This window comes from Tamandua tetradactyla, chromosome 6, assembly GCF_023851605.1.
Source record: "Tamandua tetradactyla isolate mTamTet1 chromosome 6, mTamTet1.pri, whole genome shotgun sequence".
Taxonomy (NCBI): domain Eukaryota; kingdom Metazoa; phylum Chordata; class Mammalia; order Pilosa; family Myrmecophagidae; genus Tamandua; species Tamandua tetradactyla.
Window position 1 is genome coordinate 27,136,289 of NC_135332.1, and position 20,256 is coordinate 27,156,544.

Genomic DNA, 20,256 nt, shown 5'->3' on the forward strand with positions numbered 1-20,256 from the left:
GGGAGTTGCCTTCCCTCCCTCCCAAAGAAAGACCCATGCAAAACAGTGGCAAGGGAGCCAAATTTAGTCTAAATTTTATTATCTCCAAGTCACAAAGCTGATCACAAATGTGCACCTTTTAAAACAGTAACAAAAAAAACCTCCAACAACACACATGGAGAAATCTTTGCAACTAAACACAGGGGAACAACAGAGACAACTGTCACAGTGTCTTAAGGTCTGGGAATCTGGGCATGCTGCCCACAAACTTAAGGAGACAACTTCAGGTTTAAGGCAAAGGGAACAACCTACAAAGGCACGACCACCAGTTACCCCTAGAAGAATCTCTTAGTTATTTCCTCCTTGGAAGTTACAGCTTGAGTGCCTCTCCCCTCCATTCTATCCCACCCCTGTGACTCAGTGGTTAGGCCAGCTGCCAGAAAAGAGGAATAGAAAAAGATAGTGACATTACTAAGGGAGAAGACACAGCCACCACCTACCACGTTCTCCCCTTCAGGTTCTGTAGCAGGACAGGGACAGCAGCCAAGTCACCCTTGGCAGACACAAGTGCTGCAGTAAGGAGAATCTCTTCTGCAGAGGGAGCAGGGGAATGGTTCAGTGCCATGGGTTAGACGGGAAGAGGAGAGGAGCCCCTGCTCAGAAGATGACTTGTTTCCATAGGCCTTAAGCCCAGGTGTGGTATCTACTTCTGCTTGCAAGGACAGGAGTAGAATTTGGGAAAAGTAAGGTAGCAACATTTATAACACACGTAGCAGGAAAGACATGGAGAAGAGCAATTGCAAAGGGAAGGGTAGACTGCTCGCTGAATAATACTTGCCTCTAGAGAGATGCATTGGTCCACAGCAACTGAAAAGACGAGTGGTAGGAATGATGGAAAGAAGAGAAGCAGGGCCCTCTAATTCCACTAGCCTCAAAGATAGCCCTGAGGACTGTGTGAATACAAACCCCTAAATTGCAAAAGGCTCTCACTCCATCCTTTCTCAGAAAAGCACCAAGTTTGCCGTCTCTTTCCACAGTAGATAATTTGCCCTCAGTAGAGGACTTTAGCCCACCAAAAATACAGGGATTGATGGAATGGCTCAGACTCCCTAAGCCTACATCATAAAGGAGAGCCCCTACGCACTCAGCCTGAGCTTTACTCCACAGTGTGGCACTGTGCAGACAGCTATGCTTCCACAGGGTTAGAGGAGTTAAGAGCATCCAAGTATACAAAAGTATAACAAAACCAACCAAAAGTAAAAGGTTAGCTCTTTGTAGACCTCGTAGGAGAAAGCTGATCAGTACATTCTCCACTATCTGGGATGCAAAGACGAGCCAAAAGGGGAACCAGAGGAGCAAGCAAATCAACAGAATGTGCATGTTTCATGTAAAGAGAGACAGAGAGAAAAAGAAAAAACTGAAAGAGTATTAATTTAAGAATAGCAAGTCAGGTTTTAAAATGAACATCTTTGGACACAAAACAGAAAGGAGTTTCCCTGGGGGCAGAAGACCCTTGAATTTCCTGGGAGAAAGTGAAGAAGACTAAAAGACGTGGGCTTCTAGATCTAGACTCAGAGCTTGAGCTGTCTGAATCTTTCCTCCCCTGAGCACAGCCAACCCAGGTAAAAAGTGGAGGTGGGAAGGGGTCCTCTTGCTTCTCCCCTTCTCCAAGAGAGGCTGTCCGCAAAGGAAGGTAAGGGTCCTCCTCCTTCAGCCACTCGCTGGTGGGAGCCACCCTATTATCTTTGAAGCTCTCTTGGTAGTAGATTGCCAGTTGTATTTCTCTTCTCTCCTGAGTTCTCACCTCTGCTGCTCTGACAGGGGTAGAGAAAAGGGAAGAACCACCAAAATGTTAGTGGACCTTCTGGACATGTACAGATGTTTCAGGAAAGTCATATTTCTAAAGAACGTGTTCGAATGTGCCTAAACAGAACAGTATCAACAACAACAAAAGACTCTACGACTTTTTTCCTCATCTTCAGAACTGGCTCTGCCAGAACACCTCAAATTTAGATTTTCCCTCTCCTTGATCAAGTTAGACTACCCCCTATATTTTTTCCTTCCCAAATGAAATTCTGGCAAGTTAATGGCAAAACGAAGAAACTGGCAAATTTCATAACTCTTTAAGCCTGCCCAAGATATATCACGATTATAACTTGCATTAATTAGGCAATTGTGTTTATTTGTTAAGCATAAGAACTAGTTTTAGGAATGTTATAAGAGTCACAGTACGTAAACACTTACTTTTATATAATGTTAGATTTAAAATATTCAGGAACTCAAATTAACTGGAACCCCTGCTTACAACCTGAAAAAATAAAGTTGGAATTTGTTATCAGGTCATGCAAAAAACTGTTTTCCATAGAAAACACACCCAAGAAAAGAAAGGAATTATCCAGGAAAAGGAAAGCCCACCAACACAGGGTGTGGCCCACGTATGGGACGGGGTCTCATACCTCAGGGGGTGGGGGCTTGATGGTGACTGGCTGGGGAGTCCTCCGAGGTGGGGAGGGCTTTGGCTGCACCTGTTGCTGGGCGGGGTTATAGTAAGTCACTCCTCCATAAACCTGCGATGGGGCCTTGGACCCCATAAAGTAGGAAAAGCAAAAGTGAGGAACTAATTCATCCAAACTATGATGAAGAACAATGAGGAATTTATAATTTAAAAAATCTTTAAACCTTTAAAATAAAAGTGGCCCCTCATTTCTGCCTTAATATGTCACTATTATGTCTGGTTTCCACTTTTTCAAAGTACTGACCAGCTTTCTCTACTTTTTACCATCAGCTGACAAGTGGAGAAGGGCTAAGCTCAGTGGTGACACTCCAGACACTAGATGGTGTCAACCTTTTTTATGCAGCTGAATAAACAGCAGACATGCCTGCCTGTGGTGGACCCAAACACTCGAATGATACACCATTAAAAACCAGAAGAGAATGAACAGATGATGGGCATTCTATAAACCTCATTTCCAGATCAGGACACAAGAGGTATCCTGGTACAACATACAAATCAGTGGCACTGAGATGTTCTCTCACATTCTTTAGTATTTTCTCCATACCCCACATTCTTGTCTGATATAAAGGATATGTACCTAGGAAAATCTGTTCATTAGCCATCTCACCTGTGTATTAGGATATAGATGAGGAGGTGGTGGAGGAGGCAGTGCCCCTGGTGCATAAGGGTAACTGGGATTACCAAAGTTCATGACGCCTGGAGCAGAAAAGTAAGTAGGAGCAAGCAACTGTTGAGGTGGTGGCTGTCCGGGAGACATGGACACTGGTGGGGGATAGAGGCCTGGATTAGGCAGAGGTGCCGGTGTCTGGTGGGGATGTAAACCTGGATAAGGGAAAGAAAACAAAAAATGAAATAGAAGATAGCACTATTTCCGTGGGATGGCCTGGCTGGACTGCTGAGCACAAATAGGCTCAGGATGGAACACCTCAGGATATACTCAAGAAGAGTTTCTGTTACCCAAGCAGCCAGGGTAGTCAGCCTCACAGGCAAGCAGCATCAAGTTCAGAAAGATGGGATTTACAAAGCCCCAACACACATCCTCACATATTAAATGCATACAAGCAGAGATGAAGTGCTTACCTGGGTGGGAAAGGTGCATTTCTGGCTGCACAATCATGCCCTGAGGAGGCAGTGGGGCAGGGCTGTCACCATGGGTATAGATTGGTCCCTGGAACTGCACTGTAAGATACCACAATGGGACTCTCAGAAAGCCTTACTCTTTATATCACATGGACAAGTCTCCTTGTCTCCCAAACCCTTTAAAAGATGTTCTCAGTTTTACATATAAAGAAAATAGCAACCAGATCACATGGATAACTACTGTGACAGATCAGAATGTAAATACAGAAGGCTGGAAACCGGTCTTTTAGTTCACAGCACCCTGCTAAGAAAGGTTCCCCAACAATAAAAAGAAAAACTCACGTGGGTCATAGTAATGTCCCTCCATGATACTGATATGTACAGGAGGGGCAGGGGGCTCTGGCACAGGTCTTTGCCGCTGTGATGAATAGCGTTTGGCTCTACCACCCTGGACACCCTGAAATAAAGAAAAAGGCCTGAGCAAGAATACTTTCAGAGTAGTGATTCTCACATCACCTAAGTCCTATCATCCTTCGGATACTATAAAATACCTGGTATATGGAAGGTGTTTAATAAGTATTTGCAAAATGATAAAAAAAATCAGTGATTTGTTATTTGAACCTAAACCCTCTACCTGTACTTCTGAGATTCAAAGTAAAAGAAACCACCAATGAGAAAACTGACTTCAGAATCTTAACTTTGCTTAAAGAGTAAATACGCTGTACATGCAGTCCCTTCCCCCAGTCCACCCCCTTTCCTCTTCTGTACCATTTCTTCCATCCGGTTAAACTGAGGTGGAGGTCCTGCTCCCATGTGTATGTGATTGGGCATACCTGCAATACAAAAACAAACAAAAAAGTCACGGTTGAAGAGCAGATAGACATGAGTGGGACTCAAAGATGCCACCAAGAAAATGACTGGTTGAAGAACCAAATAATGTCTTTCTCTTTCTAAATCTGCTTCCTGTTAACACCTGCATTTGGAAACTGGGCTTGACTCCCTGCCACCTTAATAAAATAAAATACAAAAAAATAAAACCCCTGAATAGCCTCATGAAAAATGTTAGTGAGAAAACCCAAGTTCAAATTTCTCTTATCAAATACTTCCTTGTACAGAATCCCTGTGAGGCTACAATCAGTTCATTACAGCATCAAACATGTTGAAAAATCCCAGCCCCAAAATTTCTGAACAGGGGAGGGATGTTTCTCTGTAAATCTACCTGATTATATTCTGGTCAGAAAGGTCTGGACTGGAAGTTTGGGAAGAGTCTTATCAGGTTGAAAATGACTCAGAATAAAAAAGGAATGTTCTAGAGATTGTCTTCCTATGGTAATAAGGTATCAGTAGGTATAAGATATCCAGAGATCAACTCCAGGCCCAGTTTTGACAACAATGGTTTTTGTTGTTCAAAATTCACCCACACCAGAGAAGAATGCTGAAATTCCTAGTTCAAATGAGAATTTCTAATCTTTAAATTAGAGTTAGATTTCAGAAACTAAAGAAAAGATCCCTCAGTCTATCTGGCTGGTGAAAGATAAAACAGAATGGGCAAAAGGGGTGGTAGATAGTTCCTAGGAACTGTGCTATCTACTGTAATAGCCACTGGCTACTTAAAACTTTAATTAGTTAAAATTAAAAGTTCAATTCCTCAGTCACTCTAGCCTCATTTCTTCTTTTTTTCCTTTTATTTATTTATTAAATATAACCACATACAAACACAAACATTCTTACCATAAGATCATTCCATTCTTGATATATAATCAATAACTCACAATACCATCACATAGTTGTATATTCATCATCACGATCATTTCTTAGAATATTTGTATCAATTCAGAAAAAGAAAAAGAAAAAAACTCATCTCCCTTTCATTGATCACTAGCATTTCAATCTACTAAATTTATTTTAACATTTGTTCCCCCTATTATTTATTTTTAATCCATATGTTCTACTTGTCTGTTGATAACGTAGATACAAGGAGCATCAGACACAAGGTTTTCACAATTACACAGTCACACTGCAAAAGCTGTATCATTATACAATCATCTTGAAGAAACATGGCTACTGGAACACAGCTCTACATTTTCAGGCAGTTCTCTCCAGCCTCTCCATACACCTTAACTAAAAAGGTGATATCCTATATAATGCATAAGAATAACCTCCAGGATAACTTCTTGACTCCGTTTGGAATCTCTCAGCCATTGACACTTTATTTTGTCTCATTTCTCTCTTCCCCCTTTTGGTCGAGAAGATTTTCTCAATTCCTTGGTGCTGAGTCCCAGCTCATTCTAGGATTTCTGTCCCACATTGCCAGGAAGGTCCACACCCCTGGCAGTCATGTCCCACATAGAGAGGGGGAGTTTGCTTGTCTTGTTGGCTGAGAGAGAGAGGCCACATCTCAGCAACAAAAGAGGTTCTCTTGGGGGTGACCCTTAGGCCTAATTTTAAGTAAGCTTAGCCTATCCTTTGCAGGGAATAGTTTCGTATGTACAAACCCCAAGACTGAGGGCTCAGTCTATTGCTTTGGTTGTCCCCACTGCTTGTGAGAATATCAAGAATTCTCCACTTAGGGAAGTTGAATTTTCCCCCTTTCTCGCCATTCCCTCAAGGGGACTTTGCAAATACTTTTTTGTTCATTGTTCAAATCACACTGGGATTTATCAAGGCATCACTCTGGACAAACCTACAATCTCATGCCCTACTCAAGGTCCCATGTACTATGGTATTCAATTAAGCTGTTCACATAAGTTATATTAGGAAATGCACTAGTCAAAGTATAAATTTTGTGCCAAATATTTTTTACTTTAGTCTCACACATAAGTTAAAGTTTAAAAAATATTAATTACCATCTATTTTCAACACCCTGCAGTACTGACATTCCTTCATTCTTCCTCATGCAAAAACATTTTTAAATTTTTTAAATTGTACATTTAGTCACTATCATTATACACTCTAGTTTAGTCTCATTTCAAGTGTTCAAAAGCCACTATTTCTATCATTGCAGAAAGTTCTATTGGGCAGCCCTATTCTAGAAGACTAAGACTAAGAAAAATAAAGAGATCTTCCTTTCAGAGATGAGAGAAAATTCTGATTCAAATTCAAATGATTAAGTTTCTGCCTTCAAGAATTTAACCAGTATTTGTACAGAGTGATGCCCTGATAAATCCCAGAGTGATTTGAACAGTAAATAAAAAAGTATTTGCAAAGTCCCCTTGAGGGAATGGCAAGAAAAGGGAAAATTTCAACTTCCCCAAGTGGAGAATTCTTAATATTCTTGCAAGCCGTGGGGACAACCAAAGCAATAGGCTGAGCCCTCGATCTTGGGGTTTGTTCATATGAAACTTAACCCCGCAAAGGATAGGCTAAGCCTACTTAAAATTAGGCCTAAGAGTCGTCCCCAGAGAACCTCTTTTGTTACTCAGATGTGGCCTCACTGTCAACACAAGCAAACTCACCACCCTCCCCCTCTCTATGTGGGACACAACTCCAAGGGGTGTGGAACTTCATGGCAACGTGGGACAGAAATCCTAGAATGAGCTGGGACTCATCATCAAAGCATTGAGAAAACCTTCTCGACCAAAAGGGGGGAGAGCAAAATGAGACAAAATACTGTCAATGGCTGAGAGATTCCAGAGCCGAGAGGTTATCCTGGAGGTTATTCTTACGCATTATATATATATCAGCGTTTTAGTTAAAGTGTAATGGAGAGAATGGAGGGATCTGCCTGAAAATGTAGAGCTGTGTTCCAGTAAGCCATGTTTCTTGAAGATGACTGTATAATGATACAGCTTTTGCAATGTGACTGTGATTGTGAAAACCTTGTGTCTGATGCTCCTTTTATCTACGTTATCGACAGATGAGTAGATCATATGAATTAAAAATAAATAAAAAATAGGGGGAACAAATGTTAAAATAAATTTAGTAGATTGAAATCTAGTGATCAATGAAAGGGAGGGGTAAGGGGTATGGTATGTATGAATTTTTTTCTGTTTTCTTTTTATTTCCTTTTCTGAATTGATGCAAATGTTCTAAGAAATGATCATGATAATGAATATACAACTATGTGATGAAAAAAAAAATTCAACCAGTAGATCAACTAATAAGAACAGTGCCTTCTTGAGGTAGAAACAGGGTAGATAATGGCCAATTGGAGTTGAAGGGATACAGACGGTGTAACAGGACTAGATACAAAAACTCAAAAATGGACAGCACAATAATACCTAATTGTAAAGTAAACAGGTTAAAACACTGAATGAAGCTGCATCTGAGCTATAGGTTTTTGTTTTGTTTTGTTTTGTTTTGATTTTACTATTATTACTTTTATTTTTTTTCTCTATATTAACATTCTATATCTTTTTCGGTTATGTTGCTAGTTCTTCTAAACCAATGCAAATGTACTAAGAAATGATGATCATGCATCTATGTGATGATGTTAAGAATTACTGATTGTATATGTAGAATGGTATGATCTCTAAATGTTGGGTTAATTTCTTTTTTTCCATTAATTAAAAAAAAAAAAAAGAGAACGGGTAATTGGAGCTGAAGGGATACAGACTGTACAACGGGACTGGATATAAAAACTCAGAAATGGACAGCACAATCCTACCCAATTGTAATGCAATTATGTTAAAACACTGAATGAAGCTGCATGTGAGGTATAGGTTTTTTGTTTTTTTTCTTTCTATTATTGTTTTAATTCTTATTCTGTTGTCTTTTTATTTCTTTTTCTAAATCGATGCAAATGTACTAAGAAATGATGAATATGCAACCATGTGATGTTATTAAGAATTACTGATTGTACATGTAGATTGGAATGATTTCTAATTGTTTTGTTAATTCTTTTTTTAATTAATAAAAAAAAAAGAACAGTGCCTTCTTTCATTCTTTCTACAGAGAGTTGTAAAGGATTCTGTACTCAGGAACTCATATTGACCACTGATCAGTTAATAGTAGACAAAGTAGTGGAACAGTCTTAGGTAAGAGATAAAGCAGGGCTGGAGACTATGGATGAATCTAACTAGGACTCAGTATTTTATTTCTCAGTTAATGAAAAGATAGACACTCAACCCTGAGAGACTAAAGTCCCATGCCTTAAACCCAATGAAGCAAAGGGAAAAATGCTAGCTAGAGTACCTACCCCGCAGTTCTCGTGGTTGTAGGAATGAAGGCTGTGCTGGATTCCAATTCTGTTCTGTTATATTCAGTTGTGCCACATCTTGCTCAAGTCCACCTGTAGTAGAATCCACTGGAGCCTCCCAGTTTCCAGTCTTAGTAGTTGGAGGAGGGGTAGCTTCTGGGACCGCAGGTGTTGGAGTCAGTCCCTCTGGCAAAGGTGGCATCTCCTCAGCAACCTTAACTGCATCTCCAGCTTTGGTTCTGGTTCTTCTTGCCCGGGAATATGATTTCTTTTCAATGGGCCGGTCAGGGGCTGGTGGTACAGCATCAGGAGCAGGAGCTGGTGTCTCAGGGGCTGCCTCTTCCTTCTCAAGACTGCCAAGCACTTGAGCATCTGCTTCTGGAGATGGATCCCTCAAAGGAGTCTGCTCCAGACGCCGTGACCGGTAATTTGTCTCATGCTTAACAGTTTCACCAGATCGGCCACCATGCTGCCCACTAGCCTCCAAAGACCTAAAACCAGCACGACCTTCCTTGAAACTCCCAGATCGAGAGTAATTCCTGGGTGCAGGCATGCGGCCAGTCCCTGCAGCATTCCTGTTAATAAATGTCCTTGGTGGCAGGGTTCCCCCAGGACCCTGGTGGCGATGAGATCTGTTTGGCCGCTCACCAATCCAGTTTGGATCTCTTTGTGTAGGACTCCCAAACCTAAAAAAAACAGGATGGAGAAAGTTTTAAGGAAAAAATAACAAAAGGGACCACTAGGGATACAAACTGAGTATTAGAGAGACTTCCCCCATTTCTCATCCACTCAATAACTGGCTAGAATGGCATTTTAAAAAGTCGGGGAGTTCTTTTCAAAAAATATCAACAGTCTGGGCTCCAAAATTTCCTCACCTGGGTTTCCGCATTCTTCGGGGTTTGATGTCATCAGGATTGTGAGCTGAGCGAATGTCATAGCCATAAAGAGCAATGAGCTCCTGTCGGGACTTTGGGGCCTGTTCATCTTCCCGGAACTTGTCATGTTCCCAGCGACCCTCATCTTTCCACAGCTTTCGCTGACGTCCCTTGGGTCTAGACAAAACAAGGAAAACTGTTTTAGGCTGGCAGAATCTGACAAGCAGAGATGTTCATGAAACAAACAGGGCTGGGGAAGGAGACAGTAGGAAGCCTGTATAGTCTCCAACCAGTCAGATTATTAAAAATGGGCATCCCAAAAGCAAGAATGAATCATAGCACTTCAGGCCCTGCTAGGCTCAAATGAAAGAAGGACAAAAGACTTCACTTCAAACTACTGGGTACTGCTGAAATATTAGCTCTTCCCCACAAGGCAGCCTATGCAAGTACTTCCTATTTCAGAGGCCTTGAACCTCAGATTATGAGAGCAGGGGCTTTGGAGACAACTGCCTGGGGCTGAATCCCAGCATCTGCACCAAGAGTTATAAATATTCTAAACCTCATTACCCTCATTTGTACCAGACAGATAATCACAGTAGCATCTCAAAATGTTTCTGGAGTGGTAAATAAGATAAAACAGGCAAAGGATTTAGTATGATGCCTAGCATACAGTAAACACTAAAGACATGCTAGATAAAAGCAGGATCAAGTGTCTGTTACCTGACTTCCTCCTCCTGAGTTTGCCCTCGAAGATCATGCTCAAAAAAGAGCCCCTTCCGGGGTATGTAAGCTGGATTCTTCCGATCTTCATCATCATCCAAATGCTTAGGTCCCTTTTTACCCATTTTGTTCTCCACAGGCTCTGTGCTCTCCTGGAGGAAAAATAAAGGGCTCCTTACTCCCTCCAAAAGAGAGAATCCCTATTTCAGCCCAAAATGGAAGCTTTTGTGAATACTGACCTGTCCATCCCCACTCTGTCTCTCTCCAGTCACAGTGCCTTTCGTGTCAGGCTTTTCTTCTCCCTTCTCTTCTTTTACTGAAGAATTAACAGCATCATTGGCTTCTGATTTCAGCTCTACTTTGGAGTTTTCCTCTTCACTGTATTCTCCTTCTTCACCCTGAAAAAAAAGTTTTGGGGTCAACTGTGGAAGTAAGATCGAAATGGCTCCTTTTAATGTCATTACTTAGGAAAACGTTTCTGGCAAATTTTTATAACAGCATAAGAATTAAAAGCAAACCGTTTAATATCCTTACTCAATTTTCTAGATGCTAGGTGTGCTATTAAAAATTGGCACATGAAAAAAAAAACTGGCACATGATACTCTATATATTCATGCACATACATACATATGTATATATATCTCCATATAGGTTTCCAGGAAGATATTCAAGGAACTGTTAACAGTAACAACCTCTGGGAAAGGGCTCTTGGGGGTATGGGTGAAAGGGATACTTTACAATGCCTGGCACATAGCGCTTAATCTTTGTTGATAATTTCTTCCTCTCCATGAACTATCTCTCTTTTTTTAAACCATGAATCATCTCTTAAGCATACAGTGCCTAAGAACTACACTCAGACCTATGTTGTGAATTATCCATATCAAAATGGCTTCGGAGCAGGGATTCCTAGTCTTTTAGATTATATGACCCCTTTTTTAGGATCTAAAACCTTCATGGATCCCCATGAGATAGTAACTCAGTACAGTAACCACTGACTGAGAAAACATATAATGCCAAACTATCGTACATTCACTAATACCTTAAAATAAATTTAATTTTATTAATTTACATTTATTATGAAATAGTAATCTACAGGTGGGAGATATACATTTAGTCAGCAGATGAGAGCTGAGTTAGTGGATTTGCAAACTCCTTGTAATAACTCCATGATTTCCCAAGGCACTATTAATAGTCTTCAAGTTGGGATATACTGGCTTACCCTTTTGATGTCGATGATTTCATTACTAAATTCCCTGCAGCATGAAATCCCCTTAGCCAACAACTCTATCCAGAATCATAAAATTATAAAATTTTACATCTGGAAAACCTTGGAGAATCTGTACCACTGCTCCTTATAAATGAAAAAAAATTAAAGCCCAAACGCTATCTCTCCTCCATACCACTCTCTTCTCTCTCTTGCCACAATAAGATTGGCTCACGACAGAGAAAAAAGTCTTGGGTCCTACAAAAGATGGTCATTAGGCCAGCCTCTAAATAGGGACCACTGGAAAGGGTCATGTAATAGAGGTGTTGCTAGTTAAGCTAGGGAAAAGAACAGCTAAGGCTCACTATAAGGGGACTTGCTTTAGAATAGGGTTACACTCATCTCCTTGTCCTCTCAGGATTTAGACCTAAGAAGGCAGAGCTACGGCCTAGGGAAGGGGTTTAAGAAACCTGGGAGGACACAAAGAAATGAGTTCAGGGAAAAGTGGTCTAGTCCCCCTTACTGAGTTAACACATCAAGGACATGCTGCTCTCTTAATTCTCCTACTGGGTCAGATGGGTTGACCTAAACCAGACTACCCTTTTTTATCTCCAGACAATAGGTGTGCCAGGAATCTAGTCAGAGACTTAGTGTGAGAGCCCCGATTGAGGTTCGACTTAAGTTTCTGCACTTTCCAGTGTTCTTCAAATGGCAATGCATCTGCTTGACTGATTCTTCTCCCCAACCTTTACTGTTTAGCATCTGGGCCTTTTAGGTTAGGATTCTGAGAAAAGTGACACTCGTATGAAACCCAAAGAATTGAGGGATATTGCTTGATCACCCTTTACTTTGAGAATAAAGCCTTTACCCACACCTTTTTAACAACCACACAACCTTAACTCTTCCTATTTCTCTCAATTACATGAAGTTTTCCCCACTTCTAAGATGAGGATGGATGGGTGGGTAATCATTCAGTTCTCTCCCTGATCCTGTGCTCCCCCTGATTTTAGAGCAGAAAGTAAAAGAATCTTGCTTGATGTGTGTGATGTGAATATGATCTTAATTCACTACCCCCTCCACCCCCACCACTGACTGAATTCAAACATCTTAAAACAGTATCAGCATGATTCATGAGGGAACTTTAGTTTTATGCTCTGTCCCCTCTAGTCTGTGGTGATATGTCAAATGAGGCAACTCTTTTATTCCAAATGAAAAATAAATTTTGTTTTCAAGGTAGGACAGAAAGATGCAAATAGCATAGTGCTGAGGGAACAAGTTAGAGTCAAAGCCTGGTTTAACTGAAGTCAAGATGCTGCCCTAGGATCACAGTGCTTTGGCTCAAGGCTGTCATCAAAATCCTTCTCCACAGGAGACAAATTCCCCTATCTTATCCACCACTTCAGTGAACTCTCTTTCCAATTCTGAAGCCTAGTCTTCCCTGAAGAAAAAGCTTCCCTTACAAAATTCTTACATTTAAGTTTTAACTCATTCTTCTACGCTCCACACATTTCAGAGTAAATGGTGTACATACTGTCTTCTTCATTCTCAATGTTTCCTCCAGATCTTATTCCTCTAGCCTCCTTTAAATCCCTGCTCCTCTGAAGCTCCTCTCACCTGGCTACACTTCTAAAGCCTCGGTCTGGGCTCAGCCCGTCATTGACTTGAAAACCTGAACACTGAGCTTGCAGTGTTTACTTCCACTTCAGTCATGATACAATAGTTAAAATTTAGTTAGTAGTCCTTTCATTTCCATGGCCACATATCAAACCACAGTCTTACCTGAAACTGCTATGTGTGTGTGTGTGTATTAAATAAACCTGCTCCATTTTTAGAATCTTAAATTTAAACACTCTAGTCTTTGATAAAAACTGCCTGTCGTTCCTGTTCTCACTCAGTTACTTGCCTTAGCCTCTCATCTCCAACTTCTTAAGACTATCTATCATTCAGTCCTTGTCCACCTTCACTTCCCTTTCTCTTTAATGTAGATTCGAAGGCTCATTCATTTCAATCACAACTGACAATTCCACTGCCACTTCCACGTGCCCAGGTCTGAATCATCTCAAATGTCTGCTTTCTCTAGACCTATAATTAGGCTCCTGGCCATTGCTGAAGGGGGTTAAAAAATAATCATCATCATCAAATAACTTCACAGATCACTGCCACCTCCAATCTCAAAAGTCTGACAATACTTTCAAATTTGCCCTGCTTAATTCCTGTTCCCTTCTCCCTAACTACTTAAACATCCTCTATCTCATAAACCATACCCTGTTCCTCCACCAATTCTCCTTCTTAAAAGCAGATGTCTTTCTAGTTGAAAAAGAAACAGAGGAAAATACCAGCTTCCTCCCCACACACCTTTCCTTCCCACACATTCTTTATTTCTCTCTAGAATTACCGTGGAAGATGTTCCCTTCACCTTGGCCTAGTAGTTCCTATTTCTTCTCACGTACTCAGTAAAGGATGTCAATCTACTTAGTATCTATCCCCCCCCCCGACCTTTTCTTTCCCTTTCTACTCCTCTCTTCCCATCAATCTTTAACCATATTGAAGACTCTCCTAATTTTAGTAACTAAATCATCTCGACTCCAAAGCTTTCTGTCCAGCTACCATCTTTCTGGCCTCCCCTTCATAGCCATGTTTCTCTTAAAAAAAAAAAAAAAAAAAGTTTTTTTTGGAGGATTTCTGGGAAAATGCAGCAGCAGTTTCTAAATCTCTCAAATCCCCAGATGAAAAGACAGCGTTTCCAGACGGCAAAACTGGAACCCTCTAGGCAATGTTTACAACAAAACTAGGTTACAAGATATCCCCAAAGCTCCAAAATACAAGCAAGAACAAAGCACTAGCAGCCACACAACCCACACTGGTATCAGAGTGGGAGAAATCTGAGAGAAACAAATGGATTTGAGACCAGGAGAACCCCAAAATAATCAAAAGGCATTCACTGGAAATTACAGCAGGCAAAACTGAAAGCAGAAAAAAAGTACAAGAGCAGTCCTCAGACAATGAAAGCATGCCAGAAAAACATGCACCAATTGTATCAAAATTGCAACTTCAATTTCAAAATGTGCTAAAAGAATTCAGAAAATTATATGAGAGTGAAAGACCACTGATCAGAATTTTAAAACTCAGAAATGAAATGAGAGAACTTAGGAAGGAATTAGAAACCAAAGAAAATACAATTTCAGATATGACATCTCACGAGAAGAAATACAACAAATAATGCCTTAAGAGAAATAAAAGTTCCATGAAAAGGAGGAAAGTATTTAAAAATAAAAAAGAAGAGATAAAAAAGATTAGGGAGAAGGGGTCAAATATCATTTGCCAGACAAATAATACTTGGATAACAGTAGTTCTATAACATACTGGGGGGCACCACATACGTGAAAACACTGACCCTAGAGTGAACAACACTAAGACAAATTCAAATAAAATTACTGGACTTCACAGAAAAAAAGAATTCTCTGGCCATCTAGGCAAAAATAGCAATAACTTGTAAGGGAAAGAAAATTAGATAATCATCACTCAGTTTTGCTCAATATAAAATCTTTGACTCACAAAGATTTTGGTTTACAGATGATTTCTATGAATCAGGAAATACCAATATGCAGGAAATACAAAGGACAGAGTAATATGTTGAATTGCATCGTAAGCGTGTAACCATCAAAATCTCATCAACAGATAAACTGTAAGGAAAAGAAAGGAATAGAAGACAAAATGTAGACTTAAAAGATAGATTAAATTTTATGAAATGGGTGAAACTAAACCATAGTGTCTATATATGCACAGGTGGTAGCTAAAAAGAAGTGCAAGGAAGGGTTTACTATGAAAAGCAGGATATCCAATCTCTTTCTCTAATTTAGACAAGCACTTTTTGACAGAACTTTCTGGACAATGGAAATGTTCTTTATCTGTGCTGTCCTAGAGTAGCCACTAGACACATCTGGATGGTGGGACTAAGGAACTGAAGGTTTAATTTAAATTTAAACAGCCATATGTGGTAGGCAGCTACTGTATTAAATAAACAGAGCAAATCTAGTCCTCTCTCTTAAATTTCAGACGACATACACTAGTCATTTTCACTTGAAAGTCCCACAGGTTCCTTGATCTCAAAACATCCAAAACTTAACTCAATACCTTGCTAAAATCTCCTCCTCTTGTGGTCCTTTTCTTGGTGAATAACACCATGCTTCAACTTGGAAATCCCTTTGACTCCTTAATTCAGGCTCAACACTTAATCAACCAAGAGGTTGTTAGTACCACCTAAATATCTCTCAAATTTGCCCATGTCTTGCCAATCTCACTGCTATGTCCCTTCCTTTAGACCCATCATATTCAATCGACTACCCTAACTACCTCTTAAAAGCTCTCCCTGCCTCCAAGTCTTGCCTCTTCCACAATTCATTCCCCACACTTAAACCTTCAGTATTCTTTCTTTCCTTGCCATCAGGATAACATTCAAACTCCCTTACATACAGAATGGTAAGTCACTATAAATTCATAATTATCAAAGCTCACTGAACACTCTATACTGCCTGGCAGTCTTTTCAATGTGTTCGTTCTCTAACGACTAATGCAGACATTCCCCATTTCCAAAGCCCTCATCTCTCATTTACTCTTCGCTGATTTTATTACCTACTTCAGAGAAAATAAAAGCCATCTTATCAATTACACATCCTGTCAATTCCACAGCCTAAGTAACTTTCAGTTCTACTTCCATTTTCACTGCTTGACTCAACCTTCACAACGGCTTTCTTAAACTAGTTTTTCTCTCATCTTGGCCCCTCAGCATCAATTTTCCCCACAGCAAACAAAATAATTATCATAAAATAACCCTAAAAAAAAATAAATAACCCTCAAATTTTACTGTGCACAGGAATCAACCTGGGATCACGTTAAAATGTAAATGTCTGAGTATCATCCCCCACCCCAGAGGTTATTTCAATGGGGCCTAGCCAAGGAGATTTTCTGATGCAGATGGTCCCTAGAACACTAAAATTTAAATCTAATCACACCATACTCTTGTTTAAAGCCCTTTTATAGTTTTCCACCTCCTTACAATAAAATCCAAATACTTCTTGATCTGACTTACAAAGTACCTTAAGATTTTGTCTCAGATTCATCTCTTACCCCTTCCTCCCCTCCCCTCTTACGTGTCAGCAAACTAAACTTTTTATATCCTCCAACTTGCCATGCAGGCCAACACTTCTAGATTTTCTTTTCACACAGTTTTCCATCTGCTTACCAAACTCTTTGCCTGGATAACTACTACTCATTCTTCAGGTCTCTGTTTAAACATCCCACATCATAAGTGTTTACAAACATCCTCAAGTGAGATAGGTGCCCCTGCTATGTGCTACCAAAGCATCCAATATTTCCAATATTATGGCACTTATGAAACATTATTGTAATTATTCTTTTAACTATTCCCCCTCTGACCCAAAATGTAAACTCCATGAGGGCAGAACTATGTCTATCTTTTTATCTCAGTGCCTACAATTCCTGGCACACACTAGCACTTTATTAATAGAGAATATGTAAGAACTGCCATGACCTAGCCTTTGCTCACCAATTTACCTTTACTTTTGGCACCCACCTGTCCTAACAATACTCCAGCCACATCAAACTACTTACAGTTCACAAATGCTATGTCTTTTCTCCTGTCTGTGCTTTCTTGCTTTTTATTTTCTCCACCTAGAACACATTTCATCTAGCTAATGCCAATTGATCCTGCAAGTCTTAGTCTTTCCTTGTTTGTCTGAGATTAGTTCAGTCCCCTGCCATACACTCTACCGAATCCTATCCTAGCAGCTGTCACCAAGTCCTAAGACTGAATATTTGTTGTACTTCCTTACTAAGTCATAAGATACGTAAAATCAGAAACTTTGTTACTGTTCAGTACTGCAACTAGAGTTAAAGGAAAATCTAAGATATAGTTACAAGTTCTAAAAATTTACTATTTCTTTGATTCACAGTCTAAATGCCCCCTGTATATAACCCTATCACCAAAATCTGACACTCAACACCCTACTTAAGAACCCCAGGAAACAATCACTCTAATGACCATCTTTTAAAAGGTAAGCTCACAAAAGCCTGCTTTAGAAAAACTGATTTTCTCCTAAAGATAGTTGGAGGAAACACTATCTATAAACTGTGGGATGCTTTTGGCACAATCACTCAGCAATCTTGCTCTTTCGAGGTCTTCAGTTTTTTCAGTTGGGGAAAAACATGCACTGGTTGGCTTTTCTACCTAGGCAGCATGAAATGAACTGTCAAACATCTTGTGAAGGGTTTCAGAATATTCTCATTCTCTTATTTAGGACCTTATTTTTTTTCAGATAGAGAAAGAAACCAACTACTAAGTATGTAACACATGTGGCTTGAAGAGGCCTGCCCCAAGTTTCCCTCACTTTGTTAACTTGTATTTAACAGTTTTTCAGAAGCACAAATGAACAAAGTAGAGAGCAGTAACAAGTAGGTCATGGTACTTTTGCACTTTAGGTGTGCACATGTGTTTAAAATACATCTTCCAACCTAAACCATAAGAAAAAGAACCTATCACACTCACTTCTGAGTCGTCTGCACTTTCATAATCTGAGAGAACAGCTGAAAGAAAAGAGATATGCGTGAAGAAAAATGCAACAGAAATCATTATAATTACATTTTTTGCCTGCTTATTGTATGTCAGTGTAAGACTCTTATTTAATTTTGAGGTAAACCTATAAAATGGATAAAATTCTAGTCCCCATTTTACAGATGAGGAAACAGGCTCAGAGAAGTTAAGTGACTTACCCAAGAACCTACTGTTAAAACCTATGCTCATTAACAACCATGTTACAAAGGAGCTTTACTTGTAGTACCCTTCCCCAAATCCGTAACTGTCTTGAGAGGATATTGTTGGGGAAAAATGACCTGAGTTTATGTGCAAAAACTCTTCTCATAGTGGATAAAAGATGATACTCACCATCGCCCTCGATGCCATCTTCACTCTCCTGAAGAAACAGAGAAGACATGGATTAGTGGTGATTTCCAGAGGGCGGACAGCCCAGTAATGAAATGTGGGTGGTGAGTTGAAAACTCAAAACAAAATGGTTTAAAAGAGAAATGGGGAAAGATGCTATCTACGACAAGCAGCATCTAAGGGAGGTCTGTTTCTTTGCTTCCAGTCCGTTCGTGAATCTACATCCGCTTTCCATCCCCCAACACCTCCTGTTCCCCTGGGGCTCGGATGCAAACTCGCAAGGGGATAACTCTTTCTTTAACACAACATGCCCCAGCATTTGCCAGAAACCTCCACTCCGCCCACCTCCAGCCCGTCGCCCCGCCTGTCCCCACACCAGGGCGCCCGGCCTCCGGCCCGGCCCGCCCCACCCGCTCGCACTCACACACTCCGACTCCTCGGCGCTCTTGGCACCCCCGCTCTCCACTCGCCGCAAATGGAGGGCCCCGGTTCGGCCTCCGCGCTGAGAAAGCAGAGAACTGCTGCCGCCACCTCCACCGCTACCGCTGCAGCTCCCACCGCCCCGCGCCGGAGAGCCGCCACTGTCCGAGCCCGAAGCGCCAGACTCCTCGTCCTCGGTGTCCTGCGAAGCGCGCTGCCGCCGCCGGTCCGCCATTTTACGGAGAACGGCCGCCGCCGGCCTGCTACTTACGCACCGCGCCCGTCGCAGTGGCCGCTGGGAGGCGCGCGAGAAGTTCCCGGCATGCTTCACGTGCGGGACTAATCGCCCCGCTTCCCAGCGGGCAGGACTGAGGGCGGTACCGGCGCCCTGCGGCACGTTCGCGGGCGAGCGGAATTACGTACGTCAGTGACGTGCGGAAGGCGTGGTGCGGCCCCGGACTGTCCTGGGCAGGCCCAAGGCTAGGGGAACTGGACTCGGGCATCCTCACGCGGTTCTTCTCCCAGCCATTTTGAAGTTTCTGAGAAGAAGCCTCACTGCAATATTGAGACTGTTTTCATGGTTTTCTATTTTGATTTCTCGTTTCTATCTTTGAGGCAAATTTTACTGCATTCATTAGCTTGGTAAAATCACGAATCAAGATAAACCTAAGAAGTAATGTTGCGTCAGATTTGCCACAACAGCCTATTTTAAACTAAAGGGCTAAGGGAGAAACCAGTTGTTTGCCGTAAAGCTGGAGGTCTTAGTGCTGCAGCGTTTTCTGTGTTATCATTTCCTCTTCCTGTTTCTTTCCACTCTAGCCATCACCACTCCCAAAATGCTGGCTGGTTTGATGCTAATGTTAGGCAAGATTCTTTAAACGATTTAAAGAGATGAATGGGTCCTACAGGAGCACATATCAATATCAGAGAAAGGCCACTATGTCCTAACACAGAATTCTGACCTGAGCATATTTTTTACATACGATGTGGTTGAGGATCCAGACAGTTAGAAGTTGGAAAGCATTATGAATGCCTTTAGAGAAAGTACAACATCTAGACATCTCTACTGGTTAAACCAGTGGCCAAATATGACAACTTAGAATGTAAATCCAGACCCAAAAACTGCTTGGGTTTAAAATGGAGGATATATGATTTAATAAGTGTTAAAAAGAAAGGGGAGTGGAGCTGAAGGGATACAGACTGTGCAACAGGACTAGATACAAAAACTCAAAAATGGACAGCACAATAATACCTAATTGTAAAGTAATCATGTTAAAACACTGAATGAAGCTGCATCTGAGCTATAGGTTTTTTTTTTGTCTGTTTGTCTTTTTTTTCTTTTTCCTTTTTTTACTATTTTTTTTTATT

At 40.9% G+C, this 20,256-nt stretch overlaps 1 protein-coding gene across 3 annotated transcripts; it reads right to left on the bottom strand.

Moving 5' to 3' along the window:
• Positions 1-46: 46 nt before the first annotated feature.
• CASC3 (CASC3 exon junction complex subunit) lies at positions 47-19,233 on the bottom strand. Of its 3 annotated transcripts, none has more exons than XM_077164484.1 (14): positions 18,893-19,233; positions 18,472-18,499; positions 18,076-18,113; positions 10,546-10,728; positions 10,307-10,458; positions 9,587-9,763; positions 8,712-9,397; positions 4,343-4,407; positions 3,917-4,031; positions 3,575-3,673; positions 3,102-3,316; positions 2,436-2,558; positions 2,224-2,287; positions 47-1,788 (listed from the first exon to the last, which is right to left on the bottom strand). In XM_077164484.1, the coding sequence occupies exons 1-13, from the start codon at positions 19,121-19,123 to the stop codon at positions 2,264-2,266; spliced, it is 2,136 nt and encodes a 711-aa protein (XP_077020599.1). In that variant the 5' UTR covers positions 19,124-19,233; the 3' UTR covers positions 47-1,788; positions 2,224-2,263. The 3 variants fall into 3 exon arrangements, with proteins under 3 accessions (XP_077020599.1, XP_077020598.1, XP_077020600.1); XM_077164483.1 differs by having other exon boundaries at positions 47-1,793; XM_077164485.1 differs by having other exon boundaries at positions 47-1,793; positions 10,546-10,704; positions 18,893-19,231.
• Positions 19,234-20,256: the final 1,023 nt, after the last annotated feature.

Excerpts from the sequence above, each read along its gene's own strand:
- CASC3 (XM_077164484.1), bottom strand. The coding sequence starts at position 19,123 with ATGGCGGACCGGCGGCGGCAGCGCGCTTCGCAGGACACCGAGGACGAG. Across the intron at positions 4,408-8,711 it reads ACAACCACGAGAACTGCGGG|GTATGCCCAATCACATACAC; the intron begins GTAGGTACTCTA and ends TTTGTATTGCAG. Across the intron at positions 3,674-3,916 it reads GGGACATTACTATGACCCAC|TGCAGTTCCAGGGACCAATC; the intron begins GTGAGTTTTTCT and ends GGTATCTTACAG.